This window comes from Corylus avellana, chromosome 7 (assembly GCF_965113065.1).
Source record: "Corylus avellana chromosome 7, dhCorAvel1.hap1.2, whole genome shotgun sequence".
NCBI classification, from domain to species: Eukaryota; Viridiplantae; Streptophyta; class Magnoliopsida; order Fagales; family Betulaceae; genus Corylus; species Corylus avellana.
Window position 1 is genome coordinate 21,912,265 of NC_142496.1, and position 19,821 is coordinate 21,932,085.

A 19,821-nucleotide genomic window follows, 5' to 3' on the forward strand; every position below is an offset into this window, starting at 1 on the left:
TTATGATTGATCTATATAGTCTTATATAAAAACTTCGACACAATCCAAATTCAATATGCGTCATTTAGGATCAATAATTTTTAACACGACCCGCAAATTCGACATGAATCCAATATAAAATTAATGAGTTATGATTAAGAAGCATAATCTGTTTAATTAAATAACTCGAATTAAAATTTATATTGACACAATCCAAATCCAACCCATGTGGTCGGTGGGTGTGAAAAGAATGCGGAAAAAATTATCAAATTGGACGGTAATACAGCTGGTCAGCTTACTCTAATCCCAGTCATTATATGCCAATTTCAACAGAGTAATTCAAAATTGGGCTCTACCCACGAGGTCAAAACCCTAAACAATAATCCCTAAAAAACGCTGGTGGCCGACAACATGTTCCTCCCTTCACATGCATAAAACAAAAGAAATTTCCCCTCTCGCTTCTCCTCAAACTATTAGCCTCTCCCTCCACCATCCATATCCATTTGAGTTTGACACAGCCAGAAAATATATCCCATATAAATGCAAACATCAAAATCTCCATTTTTTTTTTTTTGGACGCATAAGGTGTCTTCCATCTGACTAAATCTTTAATGTAACGTAAGTTACCAAACCAAAGATTTTACAGCTTTATATTAAGAGAAATAAACTAGATTTTTTTTTTTTTTTAAGGCCTTTGATAAATGAAATAAAATTCTCTTTTTTTATTTTTTATGGTCAAAGATTAAAAGTTAATGCAGTAGTACTCTTGGTTTGCTATGTTCAAAGTCCTTTACTTTCTCCGGATAAAATGCCAACCATCTCTGCTTCCAGACCTCACAACCAATCCTCTAAACAGATTGAGCTGAAGGAAAATGTATGACCTACGGATTGGAGTACATGGCCAGCAATGCGCAGAGATGGTAGGCAATTTAACTTGCACATGAAAGGAACATATATATTATTGTTAAACATACTAGACTACGTAGTCCGCAATAAAAAAGGAAGAAAAAAAAAAGAGATTTTAGGGGTGGTAGCTAGCGAGGAATGCTGAGAAAATCTGCACTTTGATGGTTGATTGTCTGCAGAAGCTGCTCCTCAGCTCTGCTCTTTTTCGACAGAGGCTCCGGTGAGGAAGAGACTGATGATGACGCCCACGAATCGTTAGAGCTATCGGAGCTGAACGACACGTCTACAACACCCTTTGGGCTGCCGGGAATAGATCCAAACTTGCGCTTGTTGGATTGATTGCCGTGCCCTCCTGACGCCAATTCCAATATCAGTTTGCAGCAGCCATCTATCTTGTCCTGCTATATATATATTATATAAGATCGCAACATATCGGATTTGCTTGTTCAATAATTGGAAACATTGATTTTTTGGTTTTATTTCTTACCTTTTCGATTCCGAGAATACCCAATAACTGGCTTTGGTATTCGGCAAGAAGACAGGGTTCTACGGTATTAACAACATGCAGCATTGTAGCAGCAGCCACAATAGAAGGGAGATAAGACATGAACCTAGAATCTGCAATTGAGGATGAGAAACCAAAAATTGAAGAATTAATGCCTATTGTTTTTGAAGTAGGAATCTAAAGAATACATCAATGAGTAAAGGGGGAAAGATTTGGATGGTTTAATTTACCCGTAAAAACAGAGAGAAGGATGCGCTCACACCTCCTTAAGAATTCCCAACAGAGATGGTCCTTCAACCCAAGTCTCCTTGTGATGTAATCAAGAAACGAAAGCGGGGTAACAGGATTCATCTTCCACTGTAGCGTTGAGAGAACCAGAATCTCCATTCTCTTAATCGTTTTTGCCTCAAATAAATACCTACTCTCCTCCACCTGAACAAAAGAAAGACAACCATATGGCCATATCGATGAGCGAGTCAGACAAAAACACAAGCATTTCACAGGCAGCTAGCTAGCAAGATTTATTCAAAAAGTAAGTACCTGAAAATCAAGCAGAAGCGGCACTTGGGTCTCTTCGACCTTGGCAGCGAGAGAGAGACAAGCCACAGCAGCTAGCTGGGTCATCCATGGCTTCCCTAGCTCACCCCGGAAGCCGGAAAGGAACCTATCGAGGTAGTTAACAGCGAGAACCGCAGTGAGAGCAGAGAAAGAGTAATGGGCATTAACCTTCAGCATCCACTCCACCGCCTCCCGGCGAGCCCCAGCTAAATACGGATCCGTCTTGATGATTCCATAGAGTTCGTTTTGCTGTTCTTTCGAGAAGAGGGAGATTAGCTCCTCATCATCCCAGAACAGGTCTTGTTCTAGCAAGACCGGAAAAGGGTCTGGTTTATGGGTATTCCGGTGGTAGTAGTTATCTTCTTGCAAATAGTCCTCTCTAGCTTCTTCTTCCTCCCAGTGTTCCTCCGAGCAATACAGAGTGTCCAATAGGAAAGCAGGGTTTTTCTGTGCGCTGGATTCTTCTTCTTGACGATGATGATGATGAAGATGAAGAGGAAAAGAAGGAAGAGGAGGAGGAGCCATCTTCTTCCGAGAAGAAGAGGTTCGGGTCTGCGTTCATTATATGCCAGAGAAGATAGAGAAGACGCCTGAAGACCCAGCCTGAGGCATCTCTCAGCTCAGCTGTGAAAGACTAGGTAGAGAGAAGCGCAAAAAAGATGTAATTTTTATTTGAGAGAGTTTGTGTGGTTTTTTATTGGGAGCCTCTCGTGCCTAATATCACCAGACCTGAAATCATGGCCCATGCAATGCAATAACTCGACACGTGACACTTGTACGTCGTACCTCCTGGGCCACGCAGGATGTGGGGCCCGACTCAATAGATTGCATTTCGTAGGTAATCATCAACCGTTAAAATCGAAGACCACTGTTGAGGAAGAAGAAGAATAAAGAATGTTTAGAGAGCTTTTATTTTTTTTGTGTGTGTAGGTATGAGCGGATTTTTTTCTTGTTTTTATTTTCTAACTTTGACATTTATGGAGGCTTATTTTCTAACTTTGACATTTATGGAGGCATAAAGGCAAGGGAGAGTCGATAGGGAGAGTGGATTGGGAAAGGGCGGGAGCCCTACACAGAGCCCAACACAATGAAAACAACCACAGAAAGCAAAAAAAAAAAATATATATATATATATACAAAAATTAAAAATATAAATGAGCTGTCACTTGTGGGACTGGCTCCGGCCTCCGGGTACCCTTCCATATCCACAGTGTCAGCACGTTAGAGATTTTTTTTGGACCATTATTTAATCTCTAGTAGTATTGCATAAATAAAAGTATTTATGTAACAATTTAAATATATATATATATATATCAAGTATGTATATAAAGTGCATTGTGAAAATGGAAAGTGGGTGGTACAAGTCAAAGAATTTATGAAATTTAATGAGTGTAACAGGCGATGTACAATTTGAATTATGATTTGAATAACAAGAGGTACCTTTTTTTTATTTTTATTTTTTTTATTTTTGACATATTCACACAAGAGAAGGGAGCATGATTTGAACTAATGACCTAGTCTTCATAAGGCATGGTCCTAGCCGATTGAGCTAGCTTTTGAGGACATAACAAGGGGTACCTTAATTGACTGTAAATCACGTCTCATAAAATAATAGTCATTAGTTTGAATCTATCATTCATCTTCTCTTGTGTGGACATAAAATAATAATAATAATAATAATAATAAAAAATTAAAAAAAAAAAATTAATGATAGAGAATATGATGGGTGGAACAACTTAAATGCTCTAAATTTATCCGTACGTTGTCACAGTATAGAAGATACTATCAGATAAAGCTTATATTATCTGCTAATAATAGTTATATGTAGTAATAACTACATATCAAATCCAGTTTTAGATTTAGTTTTTTAAATATAGATTTAGTCTCCTTAACTAGTATCGCTCAGCCATGCCCCAACCCACCATGCTCCCTGGCTTCTCAGTTGCCCATCGGCGCAAAACAGCTCCGTCTCATCTACCATGCATCAGTTAGTGCGCTTTGTCTCTCTCGAGTTGGCTGTTATAGCTGTTTGCTGTTTTTTATTGTGTTTTTATTGTTTTGTCTGAATAAGGGTTTGACTTCTCCTTATATATATTTTCATTAACGATATGTGGGGTGTAGGTCTTGGCCTTTGGGTCAAGAATGATTAGTTTTGGTGTGAGGATTTTACTCTTATGGTCGAAAAAATAAAATTTGAAAATGTGAACTACTTATGTATTAGATTGAGTCTATCTGGAACAAATCTGTTATATAACTGAAGTTTGGACATGGGTAATTAGCAGATGTTGAAGTCATAGATAGGACTTGATTGTAAGATTTTTATATTTGTCTCTATGACATTATAACCTCATAACTTTAACTATGATTTATCAGAGCTTTATGTTCTCTAATGTAAGGACTTTATGTTCTTTATTTTTTTTCAATGAAAGATTTTTTTTTAAAAATATAATAAAAAACTGCATTCCCATTAAATGTCTTCTCTTGTTGGTTGTTACTTGTTAGGTAAAAAGTCATTCAACCAACTATGCGGAAGATCAAAGAAATTATTTAACCCCAAATTTTGGATGATTTAACGTTCAATCTCAACTTAATTGTACTAGGTAACACCCCCCCCCCCCCCCCCCCTTTTTTTCTTTCATCAAATTAGGTTAATTAAATTTTTTTCAATCTAATTTATAAAATTGTTATGTATCTTTGAGAAACACATAATTTATTAATAAAATAATTAAAAAACTATGTATTTCTCTAACGCTCAACGAATATAAATGGGATTAAAAGGATTTTTTCCTGCCAAATTTAGACGAAATTTTGTCCGAAAGGGAATATCTTATGTTGATTTTAATCAAAATGAACTTGAACAATGAATAAACCATTGAAGAGTTCTTTGTGGAAAGAATTTGCTTTGAATGGCTTTTATTATTTCTGAAGGGCCTCTGAATAAAGTCGCGCGGTAGCTCATAGTCATGGCTGAAATCATCAGATCAACACAGTCGTTCCTCCTCATTTCCACGACGTTTTCAGCCAAAAGAATTAACTTTATCACCCTTATATATATTATTTCTGCAACCCCTCTTCCGTTCTTCTTTTTGTTGTTTTCGGTGCAATTATTTCCCTCCTTTTACAAAGTCATAGACTGATTTTTTTCTTTCTTTTCTTTTCATTTTAGATACAGGTAAATACTTGTAATTTGTTGGAGTAAATTCTGTGTACCGGTAGACAAAACACAGTGGCATACTGTTTGGAAGCATACCTAGACATCTATGAATTCCTCTTTTGTACGGAAAGAAGTCTGCCTCTGTAAATTTTACAGAAGAGAGAGAGAGAGGTCGAAATTTCTTTCTTTCCCTTTTGCATGCAAGAGAAAAGGGTAGAGTATAGAGAAAGAGAAGCGTGTAGGGATTCTGCTGTGATACGTTGCTTTCTCGTCTCTTCTTTTCTTTTCTTTTCTTTTCTTTTCTTTCCCTCTTTATAGGCTCAATCTCCAAGAAATGAGCTAGAGAGTGAGAGGGGACAAAAAAGGACTTCTGCGAGCAGGTGAGACTGATACAATGGAGAGACGTGAAAGACGTGGTGGTTGTTGAGATGGTGGTGGTGGCTTCCAACTCACCCCCGTACAAGTACAATATTTTACCTCTAAACTCCGCCAAAACCTAGCCAAGGTTGGTGGCGTGACAAGATAGAATTCAATCCGAAAATATGCTGTTAGAGTTTAAGAGATTTAATTCGTTTAGTTAAATGGATAGAGTTATAATTGATATATATAGTTTTATTTTTATGTCGGCAAACACGAACCCCATCCATGATATTGAAGGCTACTAATTTTTTATACCAACTTGCAAATTTGACATGAACCTTATACAAAGTGAATAGATTAAGATTAAAGAATCTAACATGGTTAATTAATTTGATCGAATTAAAATTGATATAATTTTAATTTTCTCTCTTATGGTCTTTCTCTCATTCTTTCACTTTTTAAAATTATCATTAAATTTATCGAGCCATATGAATCTTACACACAGTCCTGTAGATGCTCTAAAAAGATGAGAGAATAATGAAAGAAAGATGAATAGTATTTAAACTGGTGGTTCATATTCTTTTAAGCATAAAGAATAATATTAGAATACTGGTGATTGGCTGAGTAGACGGAACGAAGTGAACAAAGCGAAACAACGTTCACAAAGTGGAGTCTATTGGCTCATGAGCAAAATTAAGTTTGCAGGAAGAACAATTAGGTTGTGAGGTGCGGGAGCAACACCCTTGCGGTACGTTACGAGATATTTTGAAGATTTTTAATTGTAACCTTAAATTATTAATAATAAAATATAGTTACACTCTTTATAGACATAGACACATTGTCGAATCACGAAAATTCATGTCTTAACTTTTTGGATTTCATATTAATTATTATTGTTGCTTACAATAACAAAATAAATAGTAGTTTTGATAATTTTATACACATTCAACGATATGACCTATAACCTGACAAACAAACGAACACGAAAGGGTAACTGTAATGAATGTATAGGATGGTAACCCTTCAAAGCAACCTACTCTTTTTTCTACCTTTTCCTTTTATTTTGAATATATTTTTATCCCTCCTTCCCAAAACAATAACAATAAGAGCTGCCTTGTCATCATTCTGGTCAAAGTCAGATATGCCCACTCCCCCAAGAATCAGAAAGTGGATGATTTTCTTGCATTTCAATCACGCCAGCAGAAAGCAAAGTCCTTTATTGGGACTCATCAACCGTCCCTATGGACCTAACACTGTTGCTGATGGGACCAAAACAATCATCACTGCCGTTCAATTTGTCAAGGATCTGGATTTTCTTTTTCTCCCGCGCACACATTATTCTAGCCATGTATGTGTGGGAAAACTCATTATGAAACGTGAGCTGTGGAGTGTGAGGGTCCACGTGGATCTTCCTCCAGCTGGGTGGAGGAGGGCCCCACCTACTAGTAGTCTCATCTTAATGATCATGTTTTTCCCGTAATTATAGCATAACTTAACTAAAAATTAAAAAGAAATCCCCATTATTGATTGTAAGTTTGTAACTACTGGAGGGAGAGGCTGTAAAATGATGAGGAGGAACTGGAAGGGGTTGACTTCTATCATTACCTGCAGCTTTTTTTTCGTGAGAAAATTCGTTTTTCTCTAAACCTTGAGGAAAAAAAATGGTAATTGTTAATGGTGAATTAAAGTGACAGAATGCCATAAGACCAATTACCACCAGTCTATGCCATGGATGCTAGTAGTCCATAATCCATATAACAATTACTAGTACAGCATGCTTGAATATGTGGCTTCCATTTCATCAAAATATCACACTTGAAATAGGGGAGCAAAAATTACCTCAATAGCCACATCAAATTTTTTTTTTTAGGTAAATGAGTGGAGATGAAATTACAAGAAAAAAAATTAAAGCAAAGCGGGTCTATTGCAATAATCCGTTACACAACCCATAAGAGAAATCTAAAGATGTAAGGAGAGAAAAAAGTTGTCGGTGGTGATACGGATTATGAGTCAAGAAGCATTCGAAAGATTCTTTTAACTTCAAACTAATTATAGAAAGAGTTGTAAGATTAAAATATAATCGTACAAATAGATAATAAGTCCCCCACCAAGGAGTATAAAAATGCAAATTTGAGAGATATTGACCAGCCACTAAAGGCTAGGGGGTAACCACATTCTATGGAAACCTCCCCCCCCCCCCCCCCCCCCCCCCCCCCCAAGGTAAGTATAAGGTGAATTGGGAGTTTGGGTTGCAACTGTGGACTATGGAAAGGGGCATAGGTGTATTGGTATTTGGTGAGGGACCACAAGGGGCATTTGATTGCAGCCAGTAGTTTAACAAAGATGGAAAAATTGGAACATGTCGCAACAGAGACTTTGGCAGCGTTTTAGGTAGCTGTCTTTAGTAAAAAATTGGGATTTCAACACATAATTTTGGAGGCAATATGCTTTAGGATTAGGTGGTAAAACGAATCATAATTGGAGCAGATTTGGACAGTTAGTGAATGATACATGGACGGTTATAACTTTACTGTCTAGTTGGCAAATTAACCATATAAGTTGAGTTGCTAGTAAGCAAGTTATAGATCAAAGTTGATTGGAAGAAATTCATAGTTATATATTTGAAATTGTTTTGTTAGAGCGGCCTTTGTTTGATTAATGAATGAGACCTAAATAGGTCCCTATCATAAATTGTGAAACAAATAACATCAAGGCCAATATATTTTAAGGTACGGATAAATATTATTTGCAACATAAGAGCTCTAAAAGTATTCAGTTAGAGCAGTAAAAGTAGAAACCCGTCAAATCTACCAAAATAAACCGAAATTAGTGTTTTGTAGAGAGATTTTTTTGCCGAGAGTCTCTTGATATGTGTTTTTTTTAAAAAAATTATTTATTTATTTTTTAAATTTATTTAAAAAAAAAAAAGGGTTAGAGCTCTTCTCATTTATGGGTTCTCTCACAATTCCTTCGAAAAAAAAAATGATCAGAATCAAATCCGGGTTTGGGTCCTTGAATATGGGTAACTTAACGACACTCGGACACAAACAAAATCCTTGACTAACAAATACTCTGGGTCAAAGAACTCCAATTCCGATGCTGCGTTGCCCACAACAACTAAAATAAAATAAAAAAGGAATTTATTAAAATTAGCAGTAGACAAATGATAGGGATGAACACCAAGATTAATTTAATTGCTTTCTTCAATGGTGGGCTGGCTCCCAAGAAGTACCCGAGGAGATGATAAGATGGTTAATTACAATATTAATTTCTTTCCTTCTGTGCTGCCCTATCGCATCTTGATATTTCTTTTCTAAATTTTTATATACTTTCCATTTATAAATATCAATGCCAAGCAAAGGTTAGGGTCGATGAACTTGAGAATATTCCAGCCACTCACTCAATAACCTAGCGTTAAAAAAGCCTAATGGTTGCAAATCTTCCCAATGCAGCAATGCCTTTCACTGTTTGCCACTCCTAAATGGTTTTTATATTTACCTCAGAGGTGATGATTCCACAAAATGACAACGACCCTATTATATATATATATATATAGTTGCCATCGTAGTAACCATAATGTATCATCGTCCACCAATTTTTGCTTTTGTGTGCCTGTAGTTTCACCTAATTTGATCTAAGAATTAAGGAACAATAATGCCCGAAATGAATGACAGTCGTTTCAATGACAATGAAATGACATGACAATATAACATCATATACTATTTAGATGTGTTAAAATAAAGTTTTAACCATAAAATGACTTTCTCTTCATTTGAACTTGTCAAAAACTCAAATTTGACAAAAGAGAGCATCAGCTACTTGTGGATGGCAATTTCTGTTCTGACAGAAGATGCATTGACTACCTTAAATCAACACACAGAAAAGCAAATGTTTTTTGTCTTCAAAACCAACCACATTTATGTGGACATTTCACTGTCGACAAACGATACTTTCCCACCGTTTTGCTTTGACTTATCAAAGCCTATGAATGAATACCTACTGGACACCACATCCAGCTATGCTTAACTCTTTTGACTCACAGATAGCTAGCTCTATCAAAACCTTAGAGCTAAAAGATAGCTTAAGCTGCACAAAACCTTGGTTTTTTTTAATTCATTTTCACTCCCAATACGAAGCCTGATTGGTTAAGGCCACTTCCCCTAGGTTTGGTTCATGAAATTCTTTATCTACAAAAGCACTTGCTTTAATGGTATGGCTAACATTTCCATGCGCCCCACCTTTTGACGATTATATTTCCAATTAATGCTGTTTGGCACAAGTGACTGTGGTCCATACTTAAAGGTCAGTCAAAGACAAGATCACATGAGCACATGGATATGAGGCGCCAAGGGATAGAGACCTACAACAATTTTGTTGTGTGGATAGCTAGCGAATTCACCTGCCCCAAGCAGATTTTGGACAATCCATCCACAAACTAGGACAAGTGGGCTTCATATGAGCTCTTTCACACTTTCTGTCCGAATTACAAAATTGTTGAAGATCCGGATCCGACAATGGTAACCATGTAATTAAATAACCTCTCAGTATTCTGATTAAAGCTTCAAACAATGAGAAATTATTTACATTATGAGACACATAATGTAATGAAACATGCTTAATGTCTCAGCCAAAAGAGAAAAACGAAGCAAAACATCAAACAAGCCTTATGGAGATATTTGGTTCAATAATTCTTGCAACAACTTAACGACTGGGTCCTAGGACTATTAGAAAAAAGTTGTTCCTACAAGTAAGCAAAGTGCAAAACCAAAAAGGAGAAGCAAGTCAACAAACAGTTCACTTCAATCATTTTCTGTGTCTTCATATATGTAAACAAACATTAAGGGCTGGTCACGGATCATCTACTACATTGACAATTTGCCGATCTAGGCTATATATATAGGTCACTGAAAACAATGTGAAAGTTCTTTGCCCCTTATGGGGGAAAAAAATAAAATAAACATACATGGCCATATGTAGTGATACCAAAAATTCTAAGAATCAACAGGACTAACACACTAACCACTACCGCGTTTGAAATGTTCCCGAATGAACCTTGCTGCATGGGATGGGTACTTATCTCGAATGTATGCTCGAAGGCACTTTTGATAGGAAAAGTCTATCCATCCACCATCAGTTCTTATGACAAAGAGGCATCTTGAGCGTCTAAATTGGGGATGCCGATCAACCTTCAGCAAAAGAAGTTAAATAGCCATTTAGTTTGTTCTCACAGAATAAGACAAAAGCTACCTTAAACATGGTTAGATGATGATCAACTTTGGAAAGAAAAGAGATGGGCAAGAAGAAAAACAATAGAAAATTCTACTTGACAAAGATACTGGAGGTAAAAAAGTGGCACCAGTTAAAAGGTAATATACACCGATCTACATGCCAACTAGATGTGGGCCAATCCAAAGCAAAATGTGCATAAGATAAAAAATCAACTAGTGCCCAAGAGTCAGATGCATCGATCAATTACTTTCTTGGCTATTATGAAAGGGACATAAACAATAACAGATTTGTTGCAAGAATTCAAAGCGAACCCCCAAAGTCAAGGATGAAGAACCATGCTGAGATATAAATCAAAGAGTCTACCTGTTCCTCAATTGCTTGAGACATGTGGACCAGGGAATATCACACAGTTCATTCAACTTTCCACAACCATTTTCACTCTCACCGATGCGTTGACAAGGCCAAATATACAGTTGATTTACACAATGAAGTATGTGTTCAGAATTTTGAGACATCAAATGCAGAAATGACAGACAAGAAACGAGACAGATTGAAAAAAAAATTAGAAAAATCATATTCATCATTGAACTAGACCACAAAAGAACTTCTAATTGCGATATCATGCTCAACAAGAATGCTTTGGCCGCCATTAAGGCATGAGACATCAAACAGGTACACCACTGTACGTGCATAAGCACCTAATTCTTGGCTTCCAGCCTCTAATTATTTTTTTTGGAAGTTATAGCTTGTACATATGCAGTTGAACATAAGGCAATAATTTGAATAGAGAGGCAACTTAGAGCATCACATAAAATAGTTGCTTCAAAAATTTAACAAAGCTGTTGACAAGGAACATACAACTTCTACCTCGAACCTGGTAGATCACTACCTCTCTTGAGAACCTATCTATTGTTGGGTTTGATGAAGTTGTTACAATGGGTCATGAATTTTATGGCAGCAGTTCTTCAATTAAGCCATTTGGAGCCCTGAAAGTTCAAACATTCTTGTATATGGCAAAGTGGGAGGAATAGGTTTCTTTTGGTGCCAAAAATGGAGGTGGATCTTTTCCTCAACTTGAAGAATTTTATATTGCTGACTGCCCTAAGCTAACAGGAGAGTTGCCTGTCCATCTTCCTTCTTCAGCCAAACTTCAAATTGAAAAATGTCAAAAGCTGGTAGCTTCACTCCGAAGGGCTCCTATCCGTGAATCGCAGCTAAGGTATAGTAATGAGGTTCTGTTTAAGGAATTGCCAATTTGAATGCAGAAGCTCGAAATTCAAAGATGAAAGATTCTTTCAGCCAGAAGCAAGGTGTATCTTACACCACCATCGAGTACATCGTTGTTTGGTTTTTTCAATATCATGTAGCCTGCTAGTATCGTTTTCCTATAATAGTCTATTGCTCTTACCAGAAGCTTCATATTTGATTTGCAAAGAAGGTAGAAAGTGATAGGGGCTAAAAACCTATATGCCAAAAAGGCACACATGCATGTGCAAAGAGACACAAATAGTGCATTCATTGTTCCTCTGCCGCAAGTCAGCCATCAAAGCATTCTGAAGCTTTATACCAATATGGGGTGGATTTCATATTATTAATGATGTTAAAAATATGAAACACTCACTCTTTCAGCCAGAACCAGGGTGAATCTTACACCATCATAGAGTACTTAGGATTTTTACAATATAATGTAGGCTGCAAGTATCATTTTTTGTTAAAAGTCTACTGCTCTTACCAGAAGCTTCATATGTAGCTTGCAAAGAAGGCATAAATTTGATAGTTTGAATATCCATAAGATGGTTCCAACACAAATCACTATGAATCTATGCAATTTGGGCATAACCTCAAGTCAACTAAACCCTCATCCCAACTAAAATGAGATCGGCTTGTAGATCCTTGTCAACTAATCAAGTCTGGCCACATGTTTTGTTTTCTGCTATTATATCTGATCAATTTGGGCACAGTATTGTACAAAAAAATAATAGATTTTCTAACAAGCAAACTTCTTAGTACAGAAGATTAACAGAAACGGAAGCAAGTCACAGACCTTAGGAGAATTAATACCAACCACTAAGAATGATACTGCCACTGGATCAAACAGCATTATCTGTGGCATTATAATTTGACACGTTACATAAATGTTTCATCACTTGGACCACTTGACAACAAGAATAGAGAATTGACAAAGATGCATGGACCAAAGACAACCAAAAACCAACATAAGGAGTGCAGCAGCTCAAGTCAAAGTTGCTGCAAGGATGAAGCAAAGGTGAGAAAAAAAATGTGGGACCAAGCTTAGAGAAACATGCATGTTGGCATAATATATAAACAAAAATATTAACCAGAAAAATAAGAGGAAGACACATTTCAGTGGCCAATGATCTCAGATAATATATTGTCATATGTAAGGATGTTCAAAATTTTGAAAACAAAGTAACTAAATGAATGCAGCAGTTAGACCAAAAAATAAAATTGTTTAGCATAGTAAATTAAAAATTCTATAACATATGATGCAAATTAAAGCTTACCATAATAGAATCAAGTCCACATCCAATTTTATCTTCAGAATGTGGATGATGAGCAAGAAGCTTCTCTACCACAGCTTTCTCATCTTTGGCTGTTAGACGTTCCCCATCCATATACCTACAAAATTAGTCAACAAGAGACGAGCTTTACCGTGCATGCAAATTGCACAAACAGAAACATTGAAATTCACATAACAGCTTCTACTGCAGATATCTAATGTTGCACATAGCATGGCCAGCATTAGTTAGACTCTGCGCTATCAGTTTTCAGACTTAACTTGCAACCCTACACACACTTTGTATCACTATCAAACAACTTTTCTACATCCAAAGATAAGACTTAAACCCAAAAATTGATGATTCATACCCATTGTCTTGAAAATGGAAATAAAGCCTGTCAATCAAAGATAGTCAATATAAAAATCTTATGGGTAGAAGGGCGTAGCCCTAGAGAGGGCAAAACTACCTTAGGCCAAGGCAGGCCATTGATCCTCCCTAGGATTTGAAGAAACCCCTTCAATTTTTTTACTCGGAAAAAAAGGTCCTTTTAAACTAATACCATGTCCCCATAATCCAAGGTTTGAGGACAACTTGCAAATGGTTGGGGTACTAAAGCTTTTATTAACAGCTCCCATACAAACTCACATGGTAGTTTACATTTTATAAAAATGACTACCACGTGGCAGTCCACATATTATTGGCGGACCGTGGTAAGTGCCACTTGAATTGTCACATCAGTTTGTAAACATGGCAAGTGTCATGCGGAGTATCACGTGGAACTTCTTAGTGGCTGACGTGGAAAGTATCATCTCAGTTTGTAAGGAACTTATAGTAAAAGCTATAGTACATCTAGCAACACTCATGTCAAAAAATTATTGGAAGCCTCAATTTCTAATTCTAAAGAAAGGAGAGCCAATTTTAAGCATGGGGAGGCCAAAGGGGGTATAAATGAAAATAGATACAAATTTTTTTCTATTTTGAGTACACAATAATTTAGCAGAATTTTCCTTGCTTACAAAGGAAACATGAAACAATAATTGAATCTATTAGGTTTTAATGTCAGAAAATTCAGTATCAAAACATGTGGTATGGGTTGTATTATTTTAGGTTTTGGTTTAGAGTTGAGTCTGTATGAAATGGGGTTCAAGAAAAGCTGGAATTGAAGATTTGCAGACTTCGATCGCAACAAATTCCAGAGATATTCGATCACAGTTCATTCAATCAAAGCGTGCATCATTTCACATACTTTTATTTTATTTTTTGATAAGTACATCATGTTCGCATACAAAAACCTGAAAGCTTCAATTGTAGTTTGGATCGCAGTTTGTTCGAAAGAAACTAAAACCCTAAAGTTTGATCAATTGAACTTAAACTTGACTCGATCAAACCAGCCACAAACAGTTTTAATTAGACTTTGTTATTATAACCCAATTTTCACCCAACCTATTTAAGCGTAATAACCTACGATTTTCATAAGGGTGAGAGGCCATTGTTTATTGTTATTGAAAAGAAACTTAAAACAGTTTTGAGCATAAACATCTCCTTGTTAGTTGCAAATCAACCACAGAAAAACCTTCGGCCACCAGAGTTCTAGGTTGTGGTGAACAAAGTCTGTTCGTAAAGCCAGAGGTTCTAGAGCCACTGCAGTGAGAGGTGAATGGGTTATTTTTTAAGGTTGCAAGCTGAGTCTAGGATTACAAAGGTTTTGTAAGTTGACTAGTTTGTAGCATAAGTCTTCTATAGTGGATACCTTTGGAGTTGACTAGCCCTCGGAGTAGTTATTTATTTTTTTAAGAGTTCTGCAAAAGTTTTTACTTCAGTACCAAAATATCTATGTGAATTTTCTTTTATGCTTACTTTGATTTTGGTAGCTTAATATGTGGTGTTTGACTTAATTGTTGTTCTAATTGGTGATCTGAATTATGATAAGGCTAAGATATTTTCTAGATTGTTTGAGATTGACGTTAAATTAGAATTCTTCAGAATCTGTCTTTTGTGGTGTCTCTAGAGGGAACACAACGATAGAAGTTTCGAGGACCATTAGCAGAGCTTAAGTCCTTAATTTTTAATACTCTTTATATTTGAACAGCTGCGTTTGTAGCTCCTTTTGTGCTTAGCATGGCCTAATTGTGCCAAAAGACTCCATGCATGCTCCACTAAGGTGGAGCGGGCCTATAACTCGAAAGAACTACGCTCTTGTAATTGGTTCATTGCAATTAGGGGTTGGGTGTCAAATTTTCCAGGCATTATTGATCATATATTGAACATGAATCGGGGGCTTACTTTTCAAAATAATAGGGAAGTTGAAAAAAACATGCCAGCCTTTGCCAAGGGGTTACTATGTAGTTCCACCCCTCTGCAATAGCTTATTGGTTACTTGCCAATAAGTACATAATATTAATATACAAATATAATAATAAATAAAAATATAAAATCCAAGACTCTTTGAGTCAACTCAATTCCAAAACTTGATGTGATATATGGATGAACTGCACAATTGTTGTAAGACACAGACCTCAAAGAACATCATTACAATAAATCTGGACAAGAAACTTACTAGATCAAAGATTCAAGTTGTTTTCCTTTTCTCTAGTAAGAGGTCTCAAAATCTCAATCAACCATTAGAAGTTCAAGTGCTTTCGTTACAGTTATTAAGTCCAAGTGCATTTAGAAAATTAACAATCAAAGGCTATATAGTATGTGTATTTGTTAGATTGTAGTTTGCATTCCTATGTCAATTAGAAATCCAAATTAAACCATCATGATCTGATCTATTAGAGTTTCAAATCAAATATATGGGATCTTAATCTAGGCTCTTAGATGGTTATATTTGAGTTACTACATGGAATTCGGAAAAAGGTATAAAACTCTCTTTTTTTTTTTTATAAGTAATGTTGTATATATCAAAAAGTGCAAAGGAGTGCAACCCTAATACACGGGAAGTAACAAGAGAATGCCTAAGACTAGGGAGAAAATAGAGCAAGAAAATCTGAATAGCTAATAACTACATGAGTTAAATAAGCAGATGTCCAAGTGAAGAGGGAAAAAAAGAAATAGGACTTGAGCTCCTCCAAAGTCCTCTCAAGATTATCGAAATTCCTATTGTTTATTTCCCTCCATATGCACCACATAAGGCAAAGGGGCACCATCTTCCAAGCGACCACACTCCTTGAATTACCCCCAAACCACCATCAAGCCATTAAATCCACCACACTATTAGGCATAGCCCAGGAAAGCCCAAATCAACTCAAAATTGTGATCCATAAGGCTCGAGCCACCTCGCAATGGAGGAGGAGATGATCAACGGATTCCCCATCCAATTTACAAAGGCAGCACCAATTAACCACGATGACTTGTCTTCTCCTAAGATTATCCAATGTTAGAATCTTTCCCAAAGACGCCGACCAAACAAAGAAGGCAACTTTGGAGGGAGCCTTAGTCCACCAGATGCACTTCCAAGGGAAAGAGGGATTGTCTTTGTATGCGATGATTTTGTAAAAAGATCTAACATTGAAAATCCCTTTGCGAGATGGGGTCCACCAAAGCTTATCCTCCCCTTCTCTTCTTACTCTAAGGGAATAAAGCAAGGAATAGAAGGAGGCCAATGTATCCACTTCCCAATCATGAATCAACCGAACAAAACTAACATTCCACTAAAGGGTGCCAAAAGATCCATATTAGTAGCCATAGTCGCATCCTTCACAGAGGCAATGCTATAAAGAGCAGGAAAAGCTACCTTGAGACTAGTCTCGCCGCACCACAGATCATCCCAGAATCTGATCTCCAAACCGTCTCCCGGATCAAATCTAGGTATAAAACTTATTTCAGAAACCAGAACCATATTTGTCTGTTTTTGGAGCATGTATGGCTGTATGAGCGAATGTTTTAGCATGTTTTATTAACTTTTACTTATGTATTGTTCTTTTCTAACCATATATTCTACAGTAAAAATATCTCCAGCACATGGTGTGCTCTTAAAGTGCCTGTACTGCAGGCTTCAAATTGACAACTGAATCCATTTATTCATGAATGACAACTAAGAGGCATTTCTGATAATTGTAACTTTATTCCATCTTTTGAGATTTCCACTACAAAACTCTTTGTTTCCTTTCTGTATTTAGTCCTAGTGTTTTGAAAACATCATGTCCACGTGTGACATCTTCTTTTGGTCGGATATAGTATTCTTATTGGAGTCACCAAACTCTCATTCTTATTATATTTACTTCCATAAAATCTACTTATATTTCATATAACAAGCGACATAAAACAGGCACAAGAAATGGGAGGAAGGGGCGCTATCATCACAAGGAATTAGTAGTGACAAAAAGCTCAGCACACGCTGGAACCAGAACCTTTGTATCGGTACCCTGTTAATTATTTCAGGTCTCATACATGAGAAATTAGGAAACTCTTCTTCAAAAATAAGGTAAAGACCCTAGTTTGAAAGGCATTCCAACATTGGAGGATTAGTAAATTACTAAATTTGCTTGTAGTACCAAATGGATAGATTCATACATAAAAAAACTCAACACCGACTGTGCCTCAGGAATTTTAGAATGCCACTATGAGCTTATTACGAAGTTGGGGTTTGTAATTATGGCCTTATAAACAAAGTTGCTCACTGCCCATGGTACATTTATCACTCTTGATTAGTAATCTTCTTGCCCCAAAGATTTTTATCTATCAATAGTCGGCAGCCTCTACGGAGTATAGTCATCACTGCTCTGTGGAAGTCCCGAATTAGTCTTCACTCTTCAGTCCTCCCTGATAAGGTGATATCAGAACCCTCCCCAGTCCCCACTAATAAGGTGATACCATAACCTCCTCTCCCCCATTACCTAGTAAAGCTTCAAAACTGATCGGATACATGAGTAATTCACTAAAAAAATAAATAAATAAAACGGGGACGGTTGATGTAAAACTCGGCGTGTAAGGTTATTGCATGGTACAACTTTAACAGAAATTACACCAACTTTAGCTTATAGTCCCTCCCTGTTTACTTAAACTTTACAAACTCATTCCTCCCAGTAAAACTCCAAGTCTACCGCTAACCAAAGCAGGAATATGACTTTCCTCACTTTTCCTACATTTTCTCGTAAACCAAACAAACGCTGGAATAGAAAAAACTACGGGACCGAAGTTTTAGGCGTATCTAAGGGAAGAGAGACCAACCTGTCCGAGTGGAGAATCTCTTTGGTGAGCGTAGTGATGGGCTCGATGTCTCGGAGGATCTCCTTTTCTTTGTCCTTCCACTGGCCGTAGTCAGGGTCTTCCCACCGAGGGTGCTTGGGAGGGTCCCTGGCACTCCAGGCCGCGGTGAAGCTGTCTGCAGGAGATAAACTCTCGTCGGCCCGATTCGGTTCGGCGGCGGTGCACCAGGGGCGGCGCGGCGTCGCGAAAATACTGGCGGCGAGCCGGTGGTGATGGTGGAGTCGAAGGCGGAGGACTGGAATGCCTCTGAGAAGCAGAGGGGCGGCCATAAGATTGGAGTGGGCTTGGGAATTGGGGGACTCCTATAGTCCTATTGATGATCATGGTGGTGATAGTCGACAGTGAGTGACTTGTCTGGTGAGGTGGGAGTACTTTTTTTGGACGGATAGGGTAGCATGGAAACCGTCGTCGTTTCGTCATCGCAAACTCTACTAACTAAGAAGCGTTTCCAAATTAATAGGAATGAAATTTAGAAGGGATTTTTTTTTTTTTTTTTTTTTTTAAAATAAGTAAAAGAACTATATCAACATAACAATGCAACAATTAAATATTAACAAAATAACACTCTATAACTTCAAAGAGGATACCAAAATGTTGTTAGCTGAGCTGGTTATAACGTTCATTGTGAAAATTTGCAAAGGTTTTTAACTTTAGATTAACATAATAAACAGGGACGTTGCCAGCCTTGAGAATGGGCAGGGACCATGGCTGAAAAAATTTAATGGGCAGGGATTCCCCAGCCTTAAGGTGGTTCCGCCCCTTGCAGCAAATAAGACCCCTTGAGTAGTACCTACGTCTTTTAAGCAAATGGTTGGGGTTTTAAAATCAAAGGACATGGAAATCATTCGGAATACACCATTAAAATAATTAGAATTATCTTGTTATTTTGCTTATAATACTCAGTGAAATGATTGTAAAAATCACATATCATTAGTCTTCTTTCACAAATATGATTTGCTCCACTCAAATAACGAATTCTCGCTTCTTCTTTCTTTTATTTTCTCATGAACAATCATCATGACGTTGGAACGAGTGTATTATAAGTTTTTCTTTTGTTGTTATGCAGCAAGAAATAATAATGGTTTTGAAGTGATGTAAATAAATGGTTATTTGGGAGAAACACACTTTGGGTTTTCATGGCGCTTCATGTTGGTGATGAGGGAGACAGAGCACATGCTTAGGATTATGTTGTACATTCAATGGTGATTTAATCGGAGGCATGAGAACATGATGTAGGCAATAATACATCAAAATATATATGCTAAAACTTCACAAAATATCTTCCCAATTTTTATCTTGTTTTGAAATTATTTTTCGAATTTTAAAAACTCTCAATTTAGGATATTAAACTTTCAATTTTTTATAATGTTTTATATTTAATATTTTCAAAATACCCA

General features: G+C 36.8%; 2 protein-coding genes across 3 annotated transcripts; both read right to left on the minus strand.

Annotated features, from left to right (window-relative positions):
- Positions 1 to 721: 721 nt before the first annotated feature.
- LOC132184095 (cyclin-D3-3) lies at positions 722 to 2,650 on the minus strand. Of its 2 annotated transcripts, none has more exons than XM_059597591.2 (4): positions 1,931 to 2,650; positions 1,621 to 1,822; positions 1,373 to 1,503; positions 722 to 1,283 (listed from the first exon to the last, which is right to left on the minus strand). In XM_059597591.2, the coding sequence occupies exons 1-4, from the start codon at positions 2,471 to 2,473 to the stop codon at positions 1,014 to 1,016; spliced, it is 1,146 nt and encodes a 381-aa protein (XP_059453574.2). In that variant the 5' UTR covers positions 2,474 to 2,650; the 3' UTR covers positions 722 to 1,013. The 2 variants fall into 2 exon arrangements, with proteins under 2 accessions (XP_059453574.2, XP_059453573.2); XM_059597590.2 differs by having other exon boundaries at positions 722 to 1,286.
- A 7,594-nt stretch (positions 2,651 to 10,244) lies between these two features.
- LOC132183602 (DCL-like protein) lies at positions 10,245 to 18,771 on the minus strand. The gene is made up of 3 exons (XM_059596957.2): positions 18,386 to 18,771; positions 13,217 to 13,331; positions 10,245 to 10,648 (listed from the first exon to the last, which is right to left on the minus strand). Exons 1-3 carry the CDS (start codon positions 18,691 to 18,693, stop codon positions 10,478 to 10,480), a joined length of 594 nt encoding a protein of 197 aa, XP_059452940.2. The 5' UTR covers positions 18,694 to 18,771; the 3' UTR covers positions 10,245 to 10,477.
- Between the last annotated feature and the right edge of the window lie 1,050 nt (positions 18,772 to 19,821).